This window comes from Sipha flava, unplaced genomic scaffold (genome assembly GCF_003268045.1).
Source record: "Sipha flava isolate LNK unplaced genomic scaffold, YSA_version1 360_pilon_pilon, whole genome shotgun sequence".
Classification (NCBI taxonomy): domain Eukaryota; kingdom Metazoa; phylum Arthropoda; class Insecta; order Hemiptera; family Aphididae; genus Sipha; species Sipha flava.
Genome location: NW_020273059.1, coordinates 132,363 through 156,828, shown reverse-complemented (window position 1 = coordinate 156,828; position 24,466 = coordinate 132,363). Strand labels below are relative to the sequence as shown.

The 24,466-nt window shown below is 26.2% G+C and overlaps 1 protein-coding gene across 2 annotated transcripts; it reads right to left on the bottom strand.

Moving 5' to 3' along the window:
* Positions 1 to 394: 394 nt before the first annotated feature.
* Positions 395 to 12,737, bottom strand: LOC112687777. 2 transcript variants are annotated; one of them, XM_025560698.1, is made up of 4 exons: positions 12,502 to 12,737; positions 4,917 to 4,966; positions 2,036 to 2,358; positions 395 to 921 (listed from the first exon to the last, which is right to left on the bottom strand). In XM_025560698.1, the coding sequence occupies exons 1-4, from the start codon at positions 12,584 to 12,586 to the stop codon at positions 630 to 632; spliced, it is 750 nt and encodes a 249-aa protein (XP_025416483.1). In that variant the 5' UTR covers positions 12,587 to 12,737; the 3' UTR covers positions 395 to 629. The 2 variants fall into 2 exon arrangements, with proteins under 2 accessions (XP_025416483.1, XP_025416484.1); XM_025560699.1 differs by having other exon boundaries at positions 2,069 to 2,358; positions 12,502 to 12,736.
* Between the last annotated feature and the right edge of the window lie 11,729 nt (positions 12,738 to 24,466).

Here is a 24,466-nt window from a genome sequence, read left to right as displayed (position 1 = left end):
ATGGAGCACTTAACATTTAAAAGGGCGAGAGATAATTATTCAACGGTCTTTATTTGACAATATACTTACTAATCTCAAAGTTTGTTCGTTTTATTAATTTTTAGTACATTATAATAACTTCAGATTTTTTTATTCTATCACAATAAGTTAAACATACATTTTCAAACAATATTAACATTTATTTAAAATAATATAAATATTTACAATTAATTATACACTAGTTTAAACAACATAAAATTAGGTTTGTAGTTCAATGCATTTGGTGTTTTTATACATATAATAAAATAATAGATATAATTAAAAAAGATAGAAAAAAAAATTGTTTAATGAAATGACTGAAAAGTGTACATCGTACAAAATAATACCGTTGATTATAAATAGTAATCAATGATAATATTTATTACTCAGAATCTAGTATATTTTGGGAAAACAAATATTTTAATGATAAAATATACCTTGTTAACATGCCAAAACTAAGTTTATAGTTAGAGAGAAAACTCACCAACTTTTCTGGTTAGAATGTTGATATATTTTTACCATAACATATATATAAGTATATATATATATATATATACAGTCAACAGAAAAGAGTTTCTCAAAATTTGTACATTGAAATAAATTGATCTTCATTATCGACTGAGTGCAATCATCGGTTCGTATAACTCTTTTTCGCCCATATGCATTTTTCTTTTAGCTTTTATTGTTTTATCCTTCTCGTTTTCTAAATGTTTATTCAACTTTCTCTTCGTTTTTGACTTGACCTTCTCTTCGCTGGCAGGTAAATCATCTATTGGAGCGTATACCATATGGTATTGTGAGAAAGACGACTTGGTTGGAGCTGTGATATCCGCAAAGTCTCGGAATCCAGCAAAAAAGTCATCCGGATCACGGAATGCCGATGGTCTTGGATTTCCAGAAAACCTATAGAATATACGTAGAAGTTTATTAAGATTTATAATAGTTGACGTCAAGGAAAATCAATCTAAACAACTGCGTGCGAAGGCATCATACATTTATAAAGAGTATTGTGAAACAATTAGTGTATATAATGATTTATAAATTATCATTAGATTCTTAATAATGTACCAAAATTAATTACAATAAATTTATATATAGGTACTTATTACATATGATATACGTATATGTACCTACTTACCTACCTACTTAGAATACATCATTATGGTTATCTGTAAACAATTATATGTAACTAACAATTATTCTGTATTCTTTAGTGCCTATCTTAAGTCTATAATAATTAGATAATCATTATAAGTTGTAAATTATAACAATGTTATAATTGTATGTAAATTGTATTTATATATGTATTTGCACTACAACTATATGTCATATAGTTGTAGTGCAAATACATAAGGTGCGTAACACATAAATTATTTAAATCAGATGTACTAAAAAACATAAGATAAGCATTTTCAAAAAAAATGTATGCTTGTTTTTAATTTTCTTCAGAATTATATAAGTTGTTGGTGCTTCTTCTTAATTGTTTAAGTAATAATTATAAACGGTGTTGTTTAATGTCGTCAGAATTCGTTTACGTAACAGAAAATAGTTATACACATACCGTGTTCAAATTTCATCTATTCCAAATGTCGTTGTATTAAAAAAAGGAGGGTTTACTGGTCCCTCTCCTCGATAATATTATGGTTACTCATCTATTCAATTTTATCATATTTTCTTACCGTGCATGTATGTGCACAAATCGTATATATCTTTCTTTCAGAAAAAAAAATTAAAAAAAAAGGAATAACACATTGTTAATTCCAACACGATTATTTTCAAATCAACCAGTAAAAGCTTACAAGTAGTATTTGATGCGTTGAAATTAGTTTAGTAAACCGATCAACCGGTTAAGTTTAGAAGTTATGATTGACGAGTTCTCGCACAGTATACGTATAAGGTACACATACAATATTGCGATCGAGTTCATAGTATTAAAATGTGTGCGTAAGAGCATTAGCATGTTCAAGCTATAACTCGTGTTCGATGCTGTAGGTATTTCGCAAAAAAGATAGGTTACCTATTAGCATTTATTCGCTGTCCCTGAACATACCGGTGCGGTCGGCCGTGGCTGTTGCCGTCGTACAGGAACGGGTCGGACACGGACGCGGCGGACTCGCCGGCCGAGTAGTACGTGCCGCCGGGTATGACGCCGAAGTTGCCGGAGCCCAACATGGCGCTTTCTTGGTTGGACGCGGCCATGGTCAGATACGGCGGCGTCAGCTCGGGCAGGTAATCTGACTCCTGGTACAGCCTGGGCGGACGAGAATGACCGATTTGGCTGAACAGCGGTCCGAACGCGGGCAAGAAATGTTGACTGTCCGCGGACGTGTCCCGTCGGTCCTGCGCGAACAAACAACGTGTGTTTACCATACGTCCGTAGAGCCAATGGGGAATATTGATTGACAATGCAATGGCGTAGCAAGTTTATAGCGAACTGTGCCTACGCTAGGGGCGCAAATTGCAAAGGGGCGCAAAATTGTGCAAAAGTCGTATTTTTATCCTACAATTAAATCGACATTTTTCCATTATACTTTTTGAAATACGTAGATGTTGTCTATTTGTACACACTACATGTGAATTTAATGATGAAATTATGAAAATAGGATATTTAAAAAAAAAATTTCATATGAAGAAATCGATGAATTTGCCATTCATAAAGCGAGAAAAGCAAATTTTCAAAGTTTAAAATTAACACTGTAATAATAACTTGTATATAATTTAATATATAAATTGTATATTTAAAAATATTAGTAAAATTAAAGGTTAAAAAAAATTTCATGACATCAAATTTTAATTGGTTAGAAAGGTAATGTTTTCCAAGTTTGCCAGGGGCGCTAGCCAGTCTTCTTACGCCACTGTGGCAATGTACTGGGAGTTGCCAAATTCGCATCACCGAAATAAGCGTGCATGTGTCATATTGGCCGTCACGCGGATAGTCGAAAACAATGTTTGCAATTTGCACCGAAATCTGTATGTATTATCTGTTATTCAATTATTTCATCAACCCCCTCGTTAATGGCTAATACACGGACTCAATAACTCGACGGATTCTAATAACATTATTATACAATTTTTCGGGATTTCAACCACCCATCCGCCTACTACTTTGTATTATTATTTAATGGACAAAAAAAAAACCCATAATCTTATCTGTCGATGCATTTATAATATTTCGTAATATTTTATAACTTCCAAGTCATTATGGAATATCACAAAATAGCGTGATTACAAATTAGAGAAATAACCAATCTAAAATGGAAAAATGTAATCAAAAATAAAAATAAAATTTAAAATTTGATCAAAAATGGAATATTCTGTATTATTAGTTTCTTGTATCTCAATATCTTATGCTGTGCAGTCCACTATCGAAACACACACGTACTATCAATATAACAATCGATTTTAACTTTTTACATATTATTATTTTATCATTATTGATGGTGCTAATTACAAATGCATTTCAGAATTTTGATGAAAATTTCACATGTTGTTTATATTTTGAATCAATTTTGGTGCAAATTAAATTGACTAGAATACACTTGTAAAACATATACCCAAGTAATATATATTCGACGCCCGCAATAAAAAATATTATATCGTTCATAAGGTATATTTCTCACAATAAAAGTACTTGAAAAATATATAAAACAATTTGTACCACTTATCACAAACACTCTTGGTATTATTGTTTTAAATATGAATACTAAAATAAGAATACAAGAGTATGAATTTCAATAACAGTTTTGACTATTCTGAAATGTTTGAAACGAGTACAATGACTTTCTTCGTTATGGTTATTAAGACAATATTTTATTTATATCATAACGCCTAGGTGGTGCTTATTGATTTTAGTGGTCATTTTTGTTTGTTTAGTGTACAGTATTTAAATTATAGATCTTATGTTTATATAATGTACATAGTTTTCAAATTAAATATTTAAAAAGTTCTATTAAATTCCATGTCACTAAGTTAAAATAAAAACAAAATTTGAAAATAAGAGGTTTTCTCATAACGATTACATCATTTAAAATTAACATAGTACTTTTAATACTTAGATTTAAATTGAGTTCACATAAGCAGTTATTATTTTATCGGAAACATACAATCTCTTCGTTAACTTTCGTTTTCGAACTATTAATTTTTATACAACATAACTGAGTTAACATACAACTTTTTTTTTTTTTAACTTATAATTTTTGTTTTTAAAATTTTAAATTAAAATTTTTTCAAACAGTAAAATGTACATACATTTAATTTAATTCGATGGGTTAAGAAAAATGATTCGATATCTAGGAATGGCGTTAATACTTTCGATATGTTGATGCATTACCGTCACTACAGTTCATCTTAATTTTAGATTATCATAAATATTCTGTATGGGAGAATCGAAATTCAAAATTTGACTCCTACTGTTAAAAAGAAATCTTAAAACCATAAAAATAAGAAATAATATTGCGTATTATTTTGAACACTATATAAACATATTAACATTATATAAATACATAGGTATTATAAAATGGAAGATCTCATTATATTTAAAATACTAATTAAATATAATTAACCTAGTCAAAAAGTGGTTCGCATACAACCATTATTATATGACTTCATATTATAGTATTTGTATGTAAGTATAATATAGTAATAATATGTTTAAAGACAATACACACAAAATTATGAGAACATTAAATTTAATTTTCAAGTATTGTTACATCAACAATTCAATTTTATAATAAGCATAATAGCTTATGGCAAATAAAATATTTTTTAAATGTAAACAATTTATATTTAAAGTAATTGTTTTATTTAATGTATTTTACACTAAAGTAACTGCAGACACGTTAGTAGGACGAGTAACCGATTGAAATTGTCTTAATAAATAAAATTGAAATTATACTTACAGCTGTATCTTCCGGGCTCACTCTCTTCTGACGGTTAATCATATGAGATTCTGTAATATAATTATATTATTTATTAGTATACACACACACACATACACATATACGTATATATATACTCGTATATACATTTGTAAATGTTACAGATATTTTTTTTCAGTTTTTAAAATAATGAAATTTTTGTTAGAATATATTTAATATTTTGTTTAAGAAATTTGTAAATCATTCACTTGTTAATAACTATTTGTGATGTACTCGTAATAATATTTCAAACAATTAATTTAACAAATTATTTGTACAAACATCTTCCTAAATTATTGAACAATTTTATAATGATTATAAAATAACAAGTTCCCTTCAATTTGGAGAAAAGTACTATCAAATATGAAATCAAAAAATTATATTTATTAAGTACTTTTCATTTAAACACAATTCGTTGTAGAAAAATGATACATTTTATTTTTTCTAATTCACATTCTGTTGTTAATTTGTAATTCATTATTAACTTATATTGTATCATAGTGTTATTACTTTTTATTATATTTTAATTCAAAGTCAACAAGTATGTAGTTAATTAACCAAATTAATTCAAATTAATTAATCACTTAAACGTAATATATATATGTATATGTATATGTTTTTTTAGAAACTGGGGCTAAGTTATTTTCGATGAAGAAAATGCATGTATTAGATAACAATTAAATGCTTCTTCTTTCTTTAGTATTCAATATAATCTCAGTAATCAATTAAATGCTAATATTATAAAAATAACATATCCATTTTAGCGACCAACACAAAATTCGAATTATTCTCATTTAAATGATCACTCTCACCAAAATTCTGTCCTAGGAGCAAAGCAAACATGAGTTCAATCATTCGGTTTCTTCGGTTTCTTAATAAATTTTTTTCTATTTAACAATTCATCTATATAATATAATACACTTCAACAAAAATGACACTCATTAAAAATTGATTATGATGACTCTGTCTTGTCCCAACAAAATGTCACAAAATCAAACATTTAAATCAAAATCTAATTAATAAATATTATAATTTATATACACAATATAATATGTAATATAATATTTAAAAACATTAGATTATATAATTAATGAACTAATTAACATACACACAAAAGTGTTCATATTTTGACATAATAAACGTGAAAGCAAGCAATTTTGATTTTCAGAACAATTTTTCACGCATTTTATACACCATTAACGTGTACAAATATGTTATAGTTTTCCTACTTTTTTTATTGTTTTTTCTTTCTTTACAATTACCTAACTGATGGTTTTATTATAATAAATAGTTTATGGATAGACTAAGCACAATTTACAAAAATAGCTCAAAGGCCACGGCTATAGTATAATAATATAGTACCTAGATGTCTTGTTTGTTGTGTTAACTATATCCTTGTCTATAATATAAGTCAATTTTTCGGTTTTGTGCTTCATCGGCAAAATTTATAAACAGTTGTATATCACTATTACATTCTCATCCTGGCTTATGGTTATGATATAGTTTAGATTAGTACAATGACATTTTAAACACTATCAGTATTATGAAAATGTGATCAAGTAGAGTACGTTGGTTTGGTTGCGATCTGCAGCAATAACCATGTATTTTTTAATAAATAATATTATTAAATAGTTATGCAATAAACATCGCACGCTTACAATAGGCGATGTGGTTTATGCAATTTGTTTATTTGGACGTGGGGTAATGTCGAAAATCATCAAGTCGTAAAAGGTTACTGTTCGGCGGCTGTGTTTGGAAATACACATAGTACAATATATTAGTGTATACGATTATACGCTAAGGATTCGCTGTATGAATTAACAATCCATAGTTCCTCAGTGTTCCTTGCCTGGAAGCGGTATATCGAAACAGAAGCGGAACACATTAACTTTCACTATTCCGATGATAAAAATATGGTCTACTAAAATATTGAAATCTTATTGCGATTGGATGATTTACATTTGCAAGGTCACTATCCGACTATATCCTCCACCACTATGGTATTATACGAAATATAATACTCATTATACATAGAACACCAAACGAAATAATTTATGGACAAGTACCTATTATCGTAGCAAAGAGCACACGTATGTAAGTACACGTTATTTCGGCAACAATAACAATGTTGTCATCGTCGTCAGAGCCGAACATTCCAATTTTCGAGTCCACATAACCGTATACTCACACATATTATAAAAATGATGACATTACATTGTTGTTGAAATGCGTGCATGTGTTTTTGGTTTGATATCATTTTTTATTTTAATGATGGAGCTATTCTCGCGTGAAATCAACTACGAGTTTCTTAATCACATATTATTATTAAACTTAACACACATTTGTGTATATATACATGTAATATACAATTCGAGAGCGAGTTACAAATCGAAAATGGGTATATAATTACAAGCATGTGATAGTACCAAACATTAAATAATAATACGAGTATATTCAGTAAACATTTAACGATTTTGTAGTCAACGGTACGACGTTTTTTATCGTTTCTGTTAACTAAAGACACTTTGGGAACAGCTTGGGGAGACGTTTCAATGACTAAAAATAATAAAAAATTACAAATATTTTGGGGAGTACAGATTTCTCTATTGCACACAAGCCAATGCTAATTGTTATATTTTCTGAAAGTCGTGGTGCACAAATGGTGTCTGATTTGAATAAGGTTATGTTGATGTTATTGATATGATAAGATTAAAATGTACTTATTTATTGATATAAAATAACAAAATCGGTCATCGAATAATAGTAGGTATAGTAGTCGAAAAATGTAACAAAAATGTGTACATATATTTACGAATAAAAACATACCATACATCGCAAAGCCGTCAATTATATAAGATATAGGTGATATAATTTTACTTGTATGTTTTAAGATAGTATTATAATAATAACAATAATAATAATAATATATGTGACCACATATACCGGTTGACCTAGACTCGTGTAATTTTTATGACAATCAAAACATTCACGTTCTGCAGGTATGTACCTATATATATAGCCAATGATGTAGTCAATATAAAGTATATATTGTATACTTATTTATATATTATGTTATCAAACACAATAATTTTCTATCACATTAAATATAGTATACCACAGCAGCAACGACTAATGTTAGGCAACTGTCGCGGGTTTTGATCCGGTGCGACTATAACAATAATAATGCAACCGAACCGATATCGGCTGTGTCGCAACGCTAAATTGAACACTGTACGGTTTAGAGCGTTTAAAAATTCTATACAAACGTTTTGAAATGTAAGCAGTTTCGTTTGAGTACCTATTGACGTTGGTAAAGGCGGATCGTATCGATTGTGCCTGTAGTTTAAAATAATATAAAGACGAAGGTCAACGGTCGGAAAAAGTCCAAAACACAAAAAAAAAAGTCAAAATAATTATATACGTAGTGTAGCCGAGAAATATTGTATTATCTCATGATATAAGTACAATAGGTGGTAAACTATAGGTATATTATTATTATTGTATTATGTTTGTTAACTTACCTACAGTCAGGATTTGTTACGCTATTTAAAATTTAACAAATCCTTAAATGATTTATTATTTATTTTTATCACAGTTTTTATTACCTATATATGGTGAAAAATAATACTATAAAAACAAGCATTCAATGATTACTTTTTGACCCCGTTTTTTAACTATTAATTTAAATAATATTAAATATTTTTATCATTATCTGGAATAAAATTTGAGTTTATTATTTTTATGATTATTAATATTATTAATCAGTTATAAATTAATTACTTAGAAATAATTCATATAACCCCATTTCATCAAACCTATTCGATCGTGATAACTATTATTCAATTTTACCAATGAAAAATACAGTCATACGAGTAGTTAGAAATTTATTAAAAAAAATAATGATTTTCTAATTTTTAAAGTCAAATGCAGAAGCCACTATAAAAAATGTCTACAGAAGTATCAACCTGAAGAAAAACAAAGTACTGAGAAAGTCTAAATTTCAAAAGCCGTTACTCATCAACCTCAATAAACAATCCGAAAAAACTCAAAGTATCCTTTTGAAAATTTAGCCATACTCTTTAATAGCCTGTCAAATTTCTTACGGCTTTCGGATGACAGGTTTCTTCGTTTACCGACTGTTATATTTTCCTATGTTACTAGCAGCTGTACTTTTATATCAGTTTTACAAAAATCTTATTTACGACATAACATGTATCTACTAAATCAATGTTTTTAATTATTTAATTTTTTTTTCTAGTGTTTATGTAAATCGTTTTAGATTCATTGTGTATATTCATTACATAATCATTTATAAAAACGATGGTTATTTAGACTTGTTAAAAAAAAAAAAAAATGAATGTACTGTTAACAAAGTGTGACAATTGGCCCAATAACCTAGGTTGTCGAATGAAAATGTGTCGGCCGATGTTTAATATCCATGAAATTTTGCACTGTAACAATACTGAATGTATTATATGTATAAATAAACACCTTAACTCCAACCACCATTATTTAGCAACTATTGAAAATTAAATACAATATTTTAAATTAAATTACATTATAGGAATAAAAAAGTATACCGAAGAAGGTACAAGTAATAGTAATAAACAATGCTTCTTTAGAGTAATTAAATTAAGTAAATGAAAGTTCGCGAACTGGTTTTTATTTGGAAACACAAGCAAATGAAATGCATTGATATACATGTTTAATTACTAATTAGTGAAATTATCCTAAATTTTTATAGAATATCAAACTTAATAAGTATGTTAAAAAAAAAAAAAATGTGTAGATTCTGTAGACACTGTAAAAATACATTGAATATATTAATTATGCAGTATAATGCAGTATCTTGGTCATTATTTTTTCAATTACATTCACAATTTTTTTTCTAGTGATTAATTCACAAAAACTATTAACACATGAATTATTTTAAACTAACAATATCCATCTAGGTACAGTTAAATTGGATAATTTTCGAAAACAAGGAGTTAGATTGTGATATTCGAATATCAACCTTTATTTAATTTCATTATTTATATGATATACCATTATTTAATTTATTAAAGGTAAGTTTTAATTTTTTTTTTTTGTTTTTTCAATACCACACAGAACGATTGTCAAAGAAAGTACCTGTGTGTTTATTAATAAAAAAAAAGTATTCATAAAATGAATGGACGATGAAGGACATTTTGATTGTTAAGACTCTTCAAAGAAAGAAGATTTAGTAGTCGTATGATTTTGAAAACAACTTAAATATAGAACAAGGCTAATTCAACGGTTACTTTATAAAGATAACATATATGTATTGTTAACATAAAATCTTCAAAATAGAGTTAAATGAATTAATTTTTTTTATTGTGTAGTTAAATATGAATAACATTAAATTGTAATAGATATCAATAAAAGCGAAATGTTTATATCATACCAATATGAATATTTATTAATATTTTTTACTTAACATTTATTTTCATACTTAATTTATCCACCAAATTAAAGTCAAAAATATAATAAAAGTAATAAAAAAAGTAATTTATTAAATTACACTTAATAGATTGTACAATTACAGTGAACTATAATAATATGTATTACGTTTTTGTTTTGCTCTAAAAATATTTTATACAATTTCAGTGCCGGATCTTTTATTCATACCGTTTTCATTTATTTTTGCATTTATTTCTAATACAATTTCAAATATGATCAGTATTTTCAAAAGTCACCTATACAAAACCTTTGACCGTAGAGATGCTAGAGTGGAATAATCGTAACCTTGATTTACGTATACTTTCACTATATATACCAAATATCGAGTGCTTATACCTACTATCTCAAAATTCTTAAGCTTTCTCTTCCAACACGTTTGGTATTTATAACTATTTTTTTTCACTTAGAAACAAACAGTTCGACAAGTTACATGAGTACAGGTCAAAGCAGATGTGCCCAGCTTTCACCGTCAACTGGTTGCTTGCGTAATGCACCCAATACCGGAAACGGCTCCATATCCCTTAGTCGTTTAGGCGTGCGTTCAATAACAATAGATCGTTGCCAAGTTCAATTATGTCGGAATATTCGGCAATTCCATCAGAGTAATATATTGTTTTAGCTTTGCTAATCATGACTTATGCTGAATGTTAGATCAATAAAATAGTTCCCATAACTATTGTACTATATTAGCTATTGAAGATAAAACAATAACATTATCATTATCTGCAATTTATGATCTCGATAAAACTATTACTAATTTAGAAAGTTTAAAAAAAAAAAAGAAAGATTAACTTATAATACTTATTATACTACTTACATACTTATTTTTTGCTATCTCAAACATAATACATCAATAATGTCAAGTATCAAGATTTATTACCCGCAAGTCCCTATGTCAAATATATTATTCGAATGTTATAAATTATTAACAATAATACGCTAAAATATATACAATACTCAGTTAAAAATATATAATACACTTATTCAAAAAAAAAAAAAAAAATTACATAAGGCAATGATTCAAGTAAATGGGTAATGAAAATGTTTTCATTAATGGTACATCAGTATTCAGAACCACGTATTTATGTATACCTATAAGATATTATTAATGAATATTTAGTGTTCGCGAAATAATATTGTAAACATAATTTTTCCACCTCGTTTTTTTTTATTTATTTGTGAAAAAATACAATATTTAAGAGATTTTTAATATCAATAATAAATTATGGTTACATTTTTTTTTTTGTGGAATACACGTAACTTTAAAAGTATTAAACGTTCCTTGCTTCGTTAAAAATCTAAAACTGTACCTATGTATTTAAAAACATGAATTATATTTTTCACCTAGAATGTTTTAAAATTTTTTAAAATTAAAATAGTTTTTTTAATATTACATATTTATTACCTACATAAATATATATATCATTACAAATTATACATATATTGCCTATATTGTACAATTATATCATACGTAGTATTCTAAGTGATTTGATTATTTGAATGTATCTATAAAATTTATAAAATCAATAATTTTAATATGATTACATTATAATCGATTACTTACAAAATTGTTTAAACAATAATTTAATTTCATGTTTTTACTGTGTAATAGTATTCAAATGATTATGTGACAATATAAAACATAAGTACGTATTATTATAATACTGTTAATTATTTTCTCTATTTTTGATCAACAATTTAAATAAGTGTATTGTACTGCATACATTTTATTACATACAACACATTTAATTCATATAGTTATTTAAAATTCTAAAAAATGTATGTTTTAAATTTATGCGAATTGTTATTTTTGAAAATATAATTAACCGTGCAAACTGTATTAAGGAACATTAAACGATAAAAATAGCTCATACTTAATTCATATGGTTTAAAAGTTTATAATTAATATTTTTTTTTGATTTTTAGCACACAATTAATGTCTAATGACTAAAATAACTAATAATGTAAAGTCTGTTTATCAATATATCATCCATGTATATATATATACTTATAAGTATATATAAGTATACATGCATATATATAAATATATTGTAATAAATATTCGTATATTAAATTAAAATCTTACCTTTTATCATTCTGGTGGCTGCCAACGACATACCATTTAAAGCAGAGCACGCGATTATAAGAGATAAAAGGTTTCGACAAATCATGGTAAATTTCTTTTATCAAATTCAATGCATTTCATCCGAAGTAACCGCTACGTGCGTGAATGCATCACAGTGCAATGGTTTGTATTGTACTAAATAACACGCTAGTATGCTCGTTGACGGTTCGTTTTTTACTGCGACTGATCGAGGAACCGGCTCATGCTACCTACACCACCAGAATCCATCTCCTGCTATTACTATATATTTATCTCAATCACTGTAATATCATACCCTTACAAATGTTTTAAAAAAATTTAACATCTCTATCAATATCACCTTCGTTGTTTTTTATTTTCACAAGTATTTATATATATATATGTATACAAAATATATGGTATTTGTTATCTTTATTGCTACTTGTATACACGGTATATATATCGTATCATTGTAAATCATCAACATAAGCAGTAGGTATAATATAATAGTTTATTATACTTTTTTTTACAATAACATACGCGTACCTATACTCAAGTATCTATACTAGGGATGATGAACCTTTTTAGGTTCAATGCTAAATTTTTTCAATCAAGGTTTTGAAAATCGTTCACATGCCCAAAAAAAAATGAATATTTCTATGAATAAAAATAAAATTACACATTTATTATATTATTTTTATTAAATTTTAGTCTTTCTTAGTGATATATAAGCAGTAATTGTTTCATCGGTCAAAACATTTATTTTCTTCGATTTAATTAAATTCGTTGTAGTGAATAAGCTTTCACAAACATAAATTGAGGAAAAATATAAAAATATAAGGAATATTTTAATTTTTAAATTATATACAATTTGTTTCTCTGAATCTCTCATAACTAACATTTTATAAAAGGTATACTTTTTTTATTACAATTTTTAATAATTTCAATGTTATTCGTGCGCTATTGAAATTTGGAAAAAGAAAGATATAAAAAATAAGTGTAAAATATATGTAATATATGTATTATATGGCTCTCTATGTAACAGAAAAACAACTTTTTGAAAGAATAATAATAACGAAGTACAAGAGCTCTACGGAAGACCCAATATTCTTTCATATACGAGAAGCGAAAGACTTGAATGGTCAAGTATGCATGGAAGACAGATGACTAAATTATTTAACTGGTGGTAGAAATGAGAGGTAAAAGACCTCTAGACAGACCCAGAACAAGATGGAGGGACTCTGTCATGAAGGACCTATAAATACTTCAAGAAAGGGCTCAGATAGACATGGTGTACAATAGACAACAATAAGTTTGTGATGGCAGCGTTGGGCCTTAATGGTCTCTAAAGCTTTATATGATAATGAATCTATAAATTAGTATAATAAACATACAGCTTTAGAAATAAGAAGTAGGTCTATCGATTCTACAGAAATAACAAGGATTTTCTGGGAACATATTATTATTTTGGTTATTCTATGATTTTAATAGCACTGAAGTTTAATTTTTATTAACTTTTTCATAAAATGATACAAATAGTATAGTAATAATAGAGTATAGTATAGTATTTATAATATTATAAATATTAATGGTGTGGCATATTGTAGTCATATTACAATATAGATATACTATATATTAAGCCTTGGGAAGTTAATAATAATTTTTAACTAAGTTAAGTTGATGAAAAATATTTTAAAAAGTTTAAAGTTAACAGTTAACTTAATTTTTTTTTAACTTAGTTAAGTTAAAAGTTATATGATCATTTTCAGTTAACTTATTAACTCAAGTTAAGTTATTTTTTATTTTTTAATATAAATATATAAATACCCAGTAATATAGTTTAAAATAATAAAAATCATATTATTGAACGCAAGAAATAGACAATAGCTTTTCTATACATATAATTAAATTATTAGATACTGATGAATATAATTATGTAGTAGGTACTAAAAAAATACAAAATTCCGAAATAAATACAATATTTTGATTCATTAATACAGATAGGTAGGTATTATACATTTTTTTTAAAATTATTAAATAAAAATAAAATGGTTAGAATGTGAATTATGAATTTTAAGAATGTACTTAATTATAAACTCTAAATAAATTTTTAAGGAACTAAAAGTGAACCCATGTGGGCTATGACTATTTTATCTACTGACATTATTAACTGTTTATAAATATAAATATATATAAGCGTAATCCAATTGGTTTTAATTTAAAAATAACTTATCTTTGGCGAAAATATTTTACAATATGTTTTTGAAAATTTTACATTTTTGATTTGTATCCATACAAATTGTATGTAATATGATATTATATTATTGTATGATACAATAATATAATATCATGTTACTTATTAGTAATTAGTATTTATTAATTATTATTACTGTTTTTATTATAATATACCCGTATGCCGCAGAATGGTATGGTATGGTATATATACAATACACCTATATATTATAATATATACCTATTGGCTTTATGGCTATTGCTAAATGTATTTAATTAAGTTATTTTTATTGAAGAATTCTGATTAATTTTAACTATATTTCTAATTTCCTATTCTAGTAAATGGTTATGCATCATCAACTATAATTTTATAATATTTAATTTAATAAACAGTAACTCGTTATTTATTACGTTTATATCAATTAAAATAAGTGAAGTTAAAAAGTTAAAATTAACATAACTTTTAACTTAACTTTAACTTTTTAATTCGTTTATACCTTGCTATATAAAACTATCTTCTTAAGATACTTAAAATTTTTTTAGATATTTATTTAAAATCTAGAAATCAGATTTTCGGAAAATTAGAACTATAGAAGTTAAGTTAATAAATTTGATTTAACTATTATTAATTATTTAATATTTATAATTAATTATAATATTAATAATTATTTATTGCATAGTATACTTTTTTACAGATAACATTAGAGCAAGGAAAACACTATAGGTGATGTAGCTATAGATATAATTAGAGAACGGATTTATATGTAATAAAAATACAAAAATATGTACATATATATGTAAGTATAATTTATAAAATATGTGCTAAAAACATCCAAATATGTGGGGGAAAAAAAATTTAAAAAAAAAGTGATTATTATTATTAAATTACCAAAAAGATTTGTTGCATTGAATTATTACAATATTTTGTAAATTACCAAATGTTAAATGTCGCCTATTAGGTATCAAAATATTTTTAAACGGCTAAATTATCGTTTCACATCAACCGATGTATTAAAACCATATTTCAAGTGCATACTATCAGAAGGCGATAATTCCAAATTTTTAAAAGGTTGTCTGCCATTCATTATGTCATTGATTGTTTTAAAATCAATATTGCCTGGAATTTTTTTCTGTAACAGCATGAATTTTCTTTTTTTCGACATCTATTGGTCCGCTTACGAGTTTTAATCGCTGATTCAACAATTTGCATACTATCATTTGGGGACATATTTTTTATTAATAATTTTGTTAAATTATTTTTAATTAAAATTAAATTATTTTCAATGTTTCATTTTGCATAATATTTTGAGCTTTTCCAATAGCAATAAAAGTTTCTGGATCTAATTTTGAAATAATTTCTTGTATTTTCGTACAAAGAAGACGTATGAATGATGAAATGATAAAAATATGTTTAAAAATATTTAAAAATTAGTGAAATATGTAAAAATATGTAAAATAAAAGTATCATCATTTTAATATGAATGATTTAAATCATAAACATTTCTTATCGAATCTTAAATATCTCGTTTTAATAAAAATATGCATTTACATATAAATCCGTTCCCTAGATATAATATACAATGTAAATTAAATTATATTAAATTATATCATTTTAAATATGTTCAATTAATATGTAATTAACATTATTTTTCAATAGTGACCAATTTAATGAAATTAATAAAATCGCTTCATAATCACATTTCCATTATTAATATAACCTCAAAATATTTTATCTAATACTCGATTTGATTTTGAAAAATCGTGTAAATAAAATGTAGCTCGATTAGAAGTCTTGTTTGCCTCTCGATTTATATTGAAGTATCGTTACATCTAAATGTACACAGCCGACCTCGGTTTAACAACTAAAAATTAAGTACGAAGACCATAACTTCCTTTTCATGTCTCCTAATCGGTCACACCTTGCTTCCATAATTCACATATCTCCTTTAAACTATCCTTGAATAATAATTCTTTACTTTGTACTTCTCGCAATAGTTTAATTATTGTCGTTAGACAATAGACGTCTATAGAATCAACAAAGATCCTGTCTGCAGTCCGCCTACTTAAATAACCTCCAATAAAGACTTTTATAACTCAATATAATCTATTCATTTAAATCCCAATTAATATCATTTGATTTTTCGATACTCTTTCTTCCGTTATTCTTAAATTTCCACTCTCGCATATAAATACTATTGAAGCAATTAAATTAAATTTTAATGAGGTAGCTAGACAAGTTTCTGCAAAAAAAAACGTGCTATTTACAAATGGATGTTACTAACAAAAAATATTTAAACATTTTTCTGGAACTTTAAGCTATGCAATTAAATGTTTTCCCCATCAATAAAATTATTATCATAATGGATTGTAAACTATATTAATCAAATATCAATAAAAAATCCAAATCTAAAAAAAGACATGCCCTGGTAAAAATATATTATATCGTACCTGAAAGATAACATAGTATATTTATTTTATTCGTTGGTTTGCACCTGGTAGTATTTCATAAATAATGATGCAGTTAATGTTTAATATTAATGAGTGATTGGCACTAGTCTGAAAAATGATAATGACCTAAGAAATGATAAGGCCCGAAATTTGAAAAAGCAGTACCAACTGACTAAATCGAAAATTATCAAATCCAATTATATAATTTCTATTGATAAAAGTTATACAATATCCCTCAATTTTCAAAGCGGGAAAAATATTAATAGGTTATACTGTTTTCAACAAAAATTTGAATTCTTTTCATTTTTTTGTTTGAATTTTTTCAACAAAACTTTTTATTCTTTTTTTACCTTTTTGTTAGCATATTTTCAATAAAAATAAATCAAATTTTAAACAACTATGATAACATATAATTATATAGGTATAATATTAAATCATAGATATGTTTTCGAGTTAAAACTATTAAAATATTATTTTAGTAACCAATGCAATTAGAGTAGGGTAATGCTTTTCTGTTCTTGTAATTCTTCTTAATATTCAACTAAAAAACATATCCATGTTATAAATCTATGTAATATATCATGTATGTTTATAAATGTCTAGCTTAATATTTAATTGTAAGTGAACCTTTTGAAAAATATATATGTTTTTCATCATTTTTTTTTTTTTTTAATATTTTATGTACTAGTATGTAAATAGTATAAAATATTACATGTTTTAGTTTTCAGTATGTAGTAAAAAATAAATATTCAAAAATGTATAATTATTTCATATAATTGATACCTATGTTTATTTTATAAGTAACTAATTATGTTATTATTATCAAAAAATATAATTATCATTCAAATGAAACAGTATAACATCTTAAATAAAAAAATAATTTTATAATATAATTTGTAGAAATTTTATGTTGGCAACACATTTTATGCCGCCGTGTTTTGATTCTGGTCCTTATCATTTTTCGGACAACTGCCCCCAACTCAATATTAATATATATATGTAGTAACGACTAAACCGGCGCATTATTATTGATAGCAGCCATTTTTATGATAATATTCGTCTATTAAGTAATAGGTCTTATCGCCTGTGATTTATTTACATGTTATTAGTCAAGTTTTCTGAAGTGTTTTCAGCCATCTAAATTTTAATTTCCATACTTTCTTGAGTATATTAATGAGAACATTAAACTTCCCTAATTTATGATTTGTTTAACTATGCTAAGGAGCTAATTTTTATTTTTTATTAAATTAGATTAATTTAATTACATTATGTTTATTGTCTTTTATACATATATATTTATTTTATTTATTATTTGTGAATAAATACAATTCAATATTGTACTCAAATATTGAATTGTAATTTTCATCTTTCTTTAAAAACATTTCCAGATGCTGGTATAATATTGTGCGTTTCACAATATTCACAATAAATTTTATTATTATGTGCTTATCTTTTAAACTCACTAGATATCGATATATTTTTTTGATGAGAAACTTCTGAAATAATGTGATAGCTGATGAGTAATGGGACAACTGGCAACTTATTTATAAATTAATCTATAATTTGTAAAATTTCTTCAGGTGTTTCAATGATTATTGGTCTTTTACCTCTTAAATCAATATTTATAAATTATAATAACTATAAGCTAATATGGTGTTAATTGTTAATTTATATAAATTAGTTTTTATTTCTATTCAGTACAATTAATAATACAAAATGTATTCAATAAAAAATAAAACATATAGCATTATAGTTTTACAAAATTTTTATTTTTCACTCGAATTATATATTTCATGACATTTTACAACCCTATTTATATATATATATAAATCTGAATAAAATTGTAACTTATTCATTAATACAGAAGTACTCTATGTAAGTTCATGAATTTAATGCATTTTAATAACTGAGCACTAATTTTTGCCAAAATGTATTGGTCAATAAATATAATTTAACTGTACCATTTCTAAACCTACTGAAATTTTATGATGGAGATAGGGACGTTAAAGTTTCCGACCATGGAGGTAAACAATTTCCAACAATATCCGGTACGCTGTTTTTATCGGCACCGTCAGTGAATAATGACCATTTCTTACCGCTATAGCGCGCTGATTCTCCTACATCGGTTTATTTAGACACTTAATCTTTTCACTGTCCTTCATTTATTTATGCAAGATAATAGCTTGCTTGTACATTCTACCATTATTTGTTACTTACGTAATGTATATTAATGTTAAAATACATATATTCAAATATAGTACATACATTATAAAAGTTTTCATCTCAAACTATTTTACAGTATAATTATTTTATAGAACAAAATAATACATAATATAATAATACATAATAAAATAATATATATATATATATATATATATATATATATATCATACATTTACGAACGCATAACTGGCATTATCTAACGTTTACAGTAAAAATAATTCAACAACACTCTACGTTTAATTCAGTGTTAAAATAAAACGTGATGTGACAGATTCAAATCGCTGCAGTGCGCTATAAAATGTCCACATATATATATATTTTTTTTTATAATATATAAAATATTAAAACAAACAAATAAATAAAATATGTAACTACTTCATACTAGATATTGTTAGAAAATAATTTATTAATTTAAATTACTAATCTTATAACAAAGAGAAATGTTGTTTATTTTTTTTATAAGGTAAATCGATCAAGTTTTGGCCTCATGCGTGTCACTGAAGACATGTAAATAGTGTTATCTAAATACTAATCGATGCGTAGTATTGCATAAAATAAAAACACATACATGTATTCGTAAATTTTTTTATGTACCAAAGATTGTGTAGGTGAAGAAACGGTTTTCACTTAATAATTTCCAATATTAGTACAAAAAACCATTTCAATTTTGTAACATAAAAATTCACAAAATGACAGTATAAATTGTAACAACCCAAAAATACAAAGAATAAAATAGGAGAAGTAAGGATGAGATGTAAGATGGGAGAGATGGTATGTATGTGAAGCGGTGAGGTATTAATGTATTAAAGGGTTGTTACCTTCCTCCTTGTTTAAGGGAAGGCTCTCAGGGTTGAGAAGGTTTGAGAGCCGATCAGCGCAATTGTACAATCTGCCAAGCTAAATAAAACAGCACATATTTATTTTGCCGTAGACCTTCAGATATCGATGCGAGGTTGAAAGAAAAAGGACAAATGCAGAATTTAATTGCACTGGATCCGGATACTCTTCAATACTCGTATGAAAAACACAAGTCGAACAGATTAAAATTATAAATCAAAATAAATCGCATATATAAACTCTTCGTTGATCTTACGATCGGTGCGCATGCACTGACGACCTAAGATCAAGAGCTCTGGGAAGGGTGGTGTGTGTCCCTGTTATATAGGAACACGCGGCGGCATGGATCTTGGGCGGTCCTTTGAATGTAGGGATGTCAATAGTATTTATTGTTCGACCTGTGTTGTTCGTGCGGGTATCAAAGATACCGTTATTTATTTATTTGAAATGGTTTTAAAAATCACGTACATATAAATAGTATACATAATAAAATATTTGTGCCGTCTTTTAAAATCGAATGATGCACATCATTACAAATTATTACCTATATTTGTATCATTAATTACTTTATAATATATATATATTTCAAATATAATATTTCATTTAATAAGTAAACATTTATTTCTCTTTACATAAAATTAATTAATCAACATAATTACATACATGTAAATGTAAATGCTAAATAAATAATATTTTTATAATATACTAGACATAGATCTTACCTACATAATAAGCACGTTAATCAATTATCCAATTAGTAAAAAATGTAGTGATTACCATGATAACTGTAGTACCATTAATGTCTACTTTTCGATTTATTTTTAAGAAAAAAGTGTGTAACATTATTTTAATATAATAATTACTTATGCTCGAAAAATAATTTTAATATTTATTTTTGATCATTACACCCAAGAGTGGATTTAGGGGAAGAATTTAGGTCAAATGATCCACAGTTAATATTTGTTGACAAAATTGACTTTTAGAAAACTTATTATTTTTTTTTTAACTGTGACTGAAGTTGAAGTTATTACTAAACTGGGAAAAATACTCCAATTGCCACCCTTCAAATGACTTGACTCGTTCAATTGTATAGTATAGTAAAACATATCTATGCCGAACCTTATGTAAGACCGAATTCTCCATAAAATAAAATAAATGTTAATGTTTTCAATAATAACTATAAAGTAACTTAAAAACACATGTTACATTATCATACGAGTACTGTGTTTTTTTTTGTTACAAGGTATATATTTATAATCCAGTTTCAACTATAATAAATGGTCTCTTGAAATAGACTGATCCAGAGTTAGAGAACTGTATATTTGACCATAAACCATTAAAATTATCTTCTTTTTAAGTGAAAATGTAAATAACCACAACAATAAATTTTAGACCTATATAATTATTCACGCATGTTCGCAAACAGAGTTCGTATGTAACAAATCGGCGAACTTGTAACATTCTAACGAATAGACTAGCGATCCGCTTGCTGCCGGTATTTCGACGTAATATCTTAGGATGTTACACGAACATGTGACGATCTACAAACATTTTCATGAACACACAAAAATAAAATATCAGTTTTTATTTTTATAGTTATTATTTAATGTTTTACGAAAAACACGCAAACATATATTTTTGTTGTAGGGTGAACAGTTTGTCAAACAGTTCGTCGAACATGTAGGTGAACAATTTGCCGTTTCGTTACGCTAGTATTGACCTGGCTTTACAAAGAATAAATTACATAGAAATGTGACATAAGCTAGTTGTTGCACATTTTTGAAGATAGATTGTGAAATGAAATGGTTAATTATAAAAAATACACATCAAAATATTATCTTCTGTAATTCATTACATAAACAAATTCTTGGCGTGAAAAAATTAGACAACTTTAGGATATGCATGGCGAATATTGTATGTTTCACTAACTCACAATGTCGGACCAAGAGTGATAAATATTGATACAATCAAGGTAACATACTGAAGTGTAAACAAATATCAATTTTATTATTTTGTTGAAAAATATATCAATCAAAAATTGTATTTTTCGTTTTCCAAATGTGTGTATAATTGTATAGTAATTTTTCTGCAAATTAATTGTTTTTAAATCATCGACTCTTTTGACTCCATGGCCGTATGATCAGTTAATTTATTCTTTAACTTCATTAAAATCAGTATAGGTACTATAATCTTACATCGTGTATTGATTTGAAAAATACTAGAAGTATAACTTCTTAATTAATTGTATATATATTGTAAGTATATCTAACCAGTACATTGTCTCGCATAGTATTTGATATCTCGAATAAGCGATGAAAAATACCTCTAGAAGTCATGTCACGAAATGCGTGTACCAAGTAACTATAATATAATTATAAGCTATTAAATTTACATTTGTAAATTATCATTACACTTACGTGCATTGAACACTGTACGGCTTATACTTTTTATATTTATTGCCAAATTGATTGATCACAGTTGTTTACAAACATTTTTGAATTCAAATGGTAGCTGAAGAATTGTTTTAGCTGCCGATATAGTGAACACGTTACATTTTCAATTTTTTCTAATAATAAAAAAGGTCAGAACTGTAAACTGTACAAGCGTCATGCTAGTGTGAACTGATTTCCTGTGCGAATTCGTGAACCAGAAACCGTCACTCAGTGGTCCGGCGCGAACAGCACTTATTTCTAAATAGGTAACTGGCAAATTCAAGATCACAATCTGGGTTACGCGATCAGCGTTACTCGCAGCTTATCGTATAAATCTAAGATAAAAACCCATTTCAATTGATTAAAATGCAAGCATAAAGTAAGCACGTTCAAAGCATTACTTCGGGAGAGGGCTGATAAAAAACATATACTATTAAATTCTCTATTACCTATAAACCTATATACTCGTATTATTATGAATAAATGTAATCAATCATTTAAAAACCCTATCGAATTCAATTTCTGAATAATTTATAATATACATAGTATAGAGATTAGAAAATTAATGTTAATAGCAAAAATGACCCGGGTCTCTTTAAATCAAAACGAGACTCAATCTCAGATAAAAAATAAAATATATTTTCAATGAAATTATAAAGTCCAATAAGTATAAATTATCGATTAAATTAAAAGGAGCAGTGGTAACTTTCGGTCTATCTGTAAACTAATTAACTAGTTCAATATACTTATGATATTTATTTTTTATTGATTACAATTTAAAAGTGTTAAAGGTTTGTGTATATTTTAGTCGATGTAGACCAAAAAACCTAACACAATCACATTTAGGTAAACATATAATTCGAACCGAAAGCAAAATTAGGTGATCTGCGGCTTTATCTAACGTCCTGGTTTAAATCAATACAATAATTAAATGAAATTCATAATTTACCATTCGTAGTATGAATATTTGTTCAGTGCTACAACAGTAATGTTACGACACTAATTTTTATGACTAAGCGTACTGCTTGTTAATTGTTGGATACGGACAAAAAAAAAAATTAACTCGAGTGATTAACTACTTAATTTAATAAAATTATATAATTTTTTTATTTACGAAAATGTAACCTGACGATGTTGACAATACAGTAGATTACTCTCATTAAAGTCTATACGGATGAATACAATAGTATACACAAAAAAAAAAAAAAAAAAAAATTTACTAAAAATTAATTTGTGACCACCGTGTGAAACCCATACGATTAGTGTTTTAACCTTTTCTGTAGCAACACACAAAGTGGCTCGTATGAAATGGATCTTTGGAGATAAAACTACAATGGAGAGATTGATGGTTGAATATGATTAAAAGATTCAGTATTATGTAGATAACATATATTAGCGTAGGCGTACGTTATGTGACGTATTATTGAAAATCCTTTGTCAAGTATAGGCTAACAAAAGTGGTACTACTGATAATAATAATTAATGACAAATATATAAAATATAATTTAATAAACAGCGAATATTGAATATATAAAAACAATAATACTGTTAATTTGCATATAATTTATTAATACCATAGTGAACCATCATAAGAAAAAAACTAAACGTTTTGACGACCACTTAAATTATAAAAAACATATCTTTAATTGTAATATTCTTAAAAAAGGATAAAATTCGTGTTATAACGATCCAAACATTCTAAATTCCGTTGTACAAAAACATATATGTGTAGTAATTATGCCAAACGTTTATCTGTTTTAAAGTTGAGGTATTTGGTATTGATTGTAATTATAATT

Excerpts from the sequence above, each read along its gene's own strand:
- LOC112687777 (XM_025560698.1), bottom strand. The coding sequence starts at position 12,586 with ATGATTTGTCGAAACCTTTTATCTCTTATAATCGCGTGCTCTGCTTTA. Across the intron at positions 2,359-4,916 it reads TGAGCCCGGAAGATACAGCT|GACCGACGGGACACGTCCGC; the intron begins GTAAGTATAATT and ends TTGTTCGCGCAG. Across the intron at positions 922-2,035 it reads CAGCGAATAAATGCTAATAG|GTTTTCTGGAAATCCAAGAC; the intron begins GTAACCTATCTT and ends TATATTCTATAG.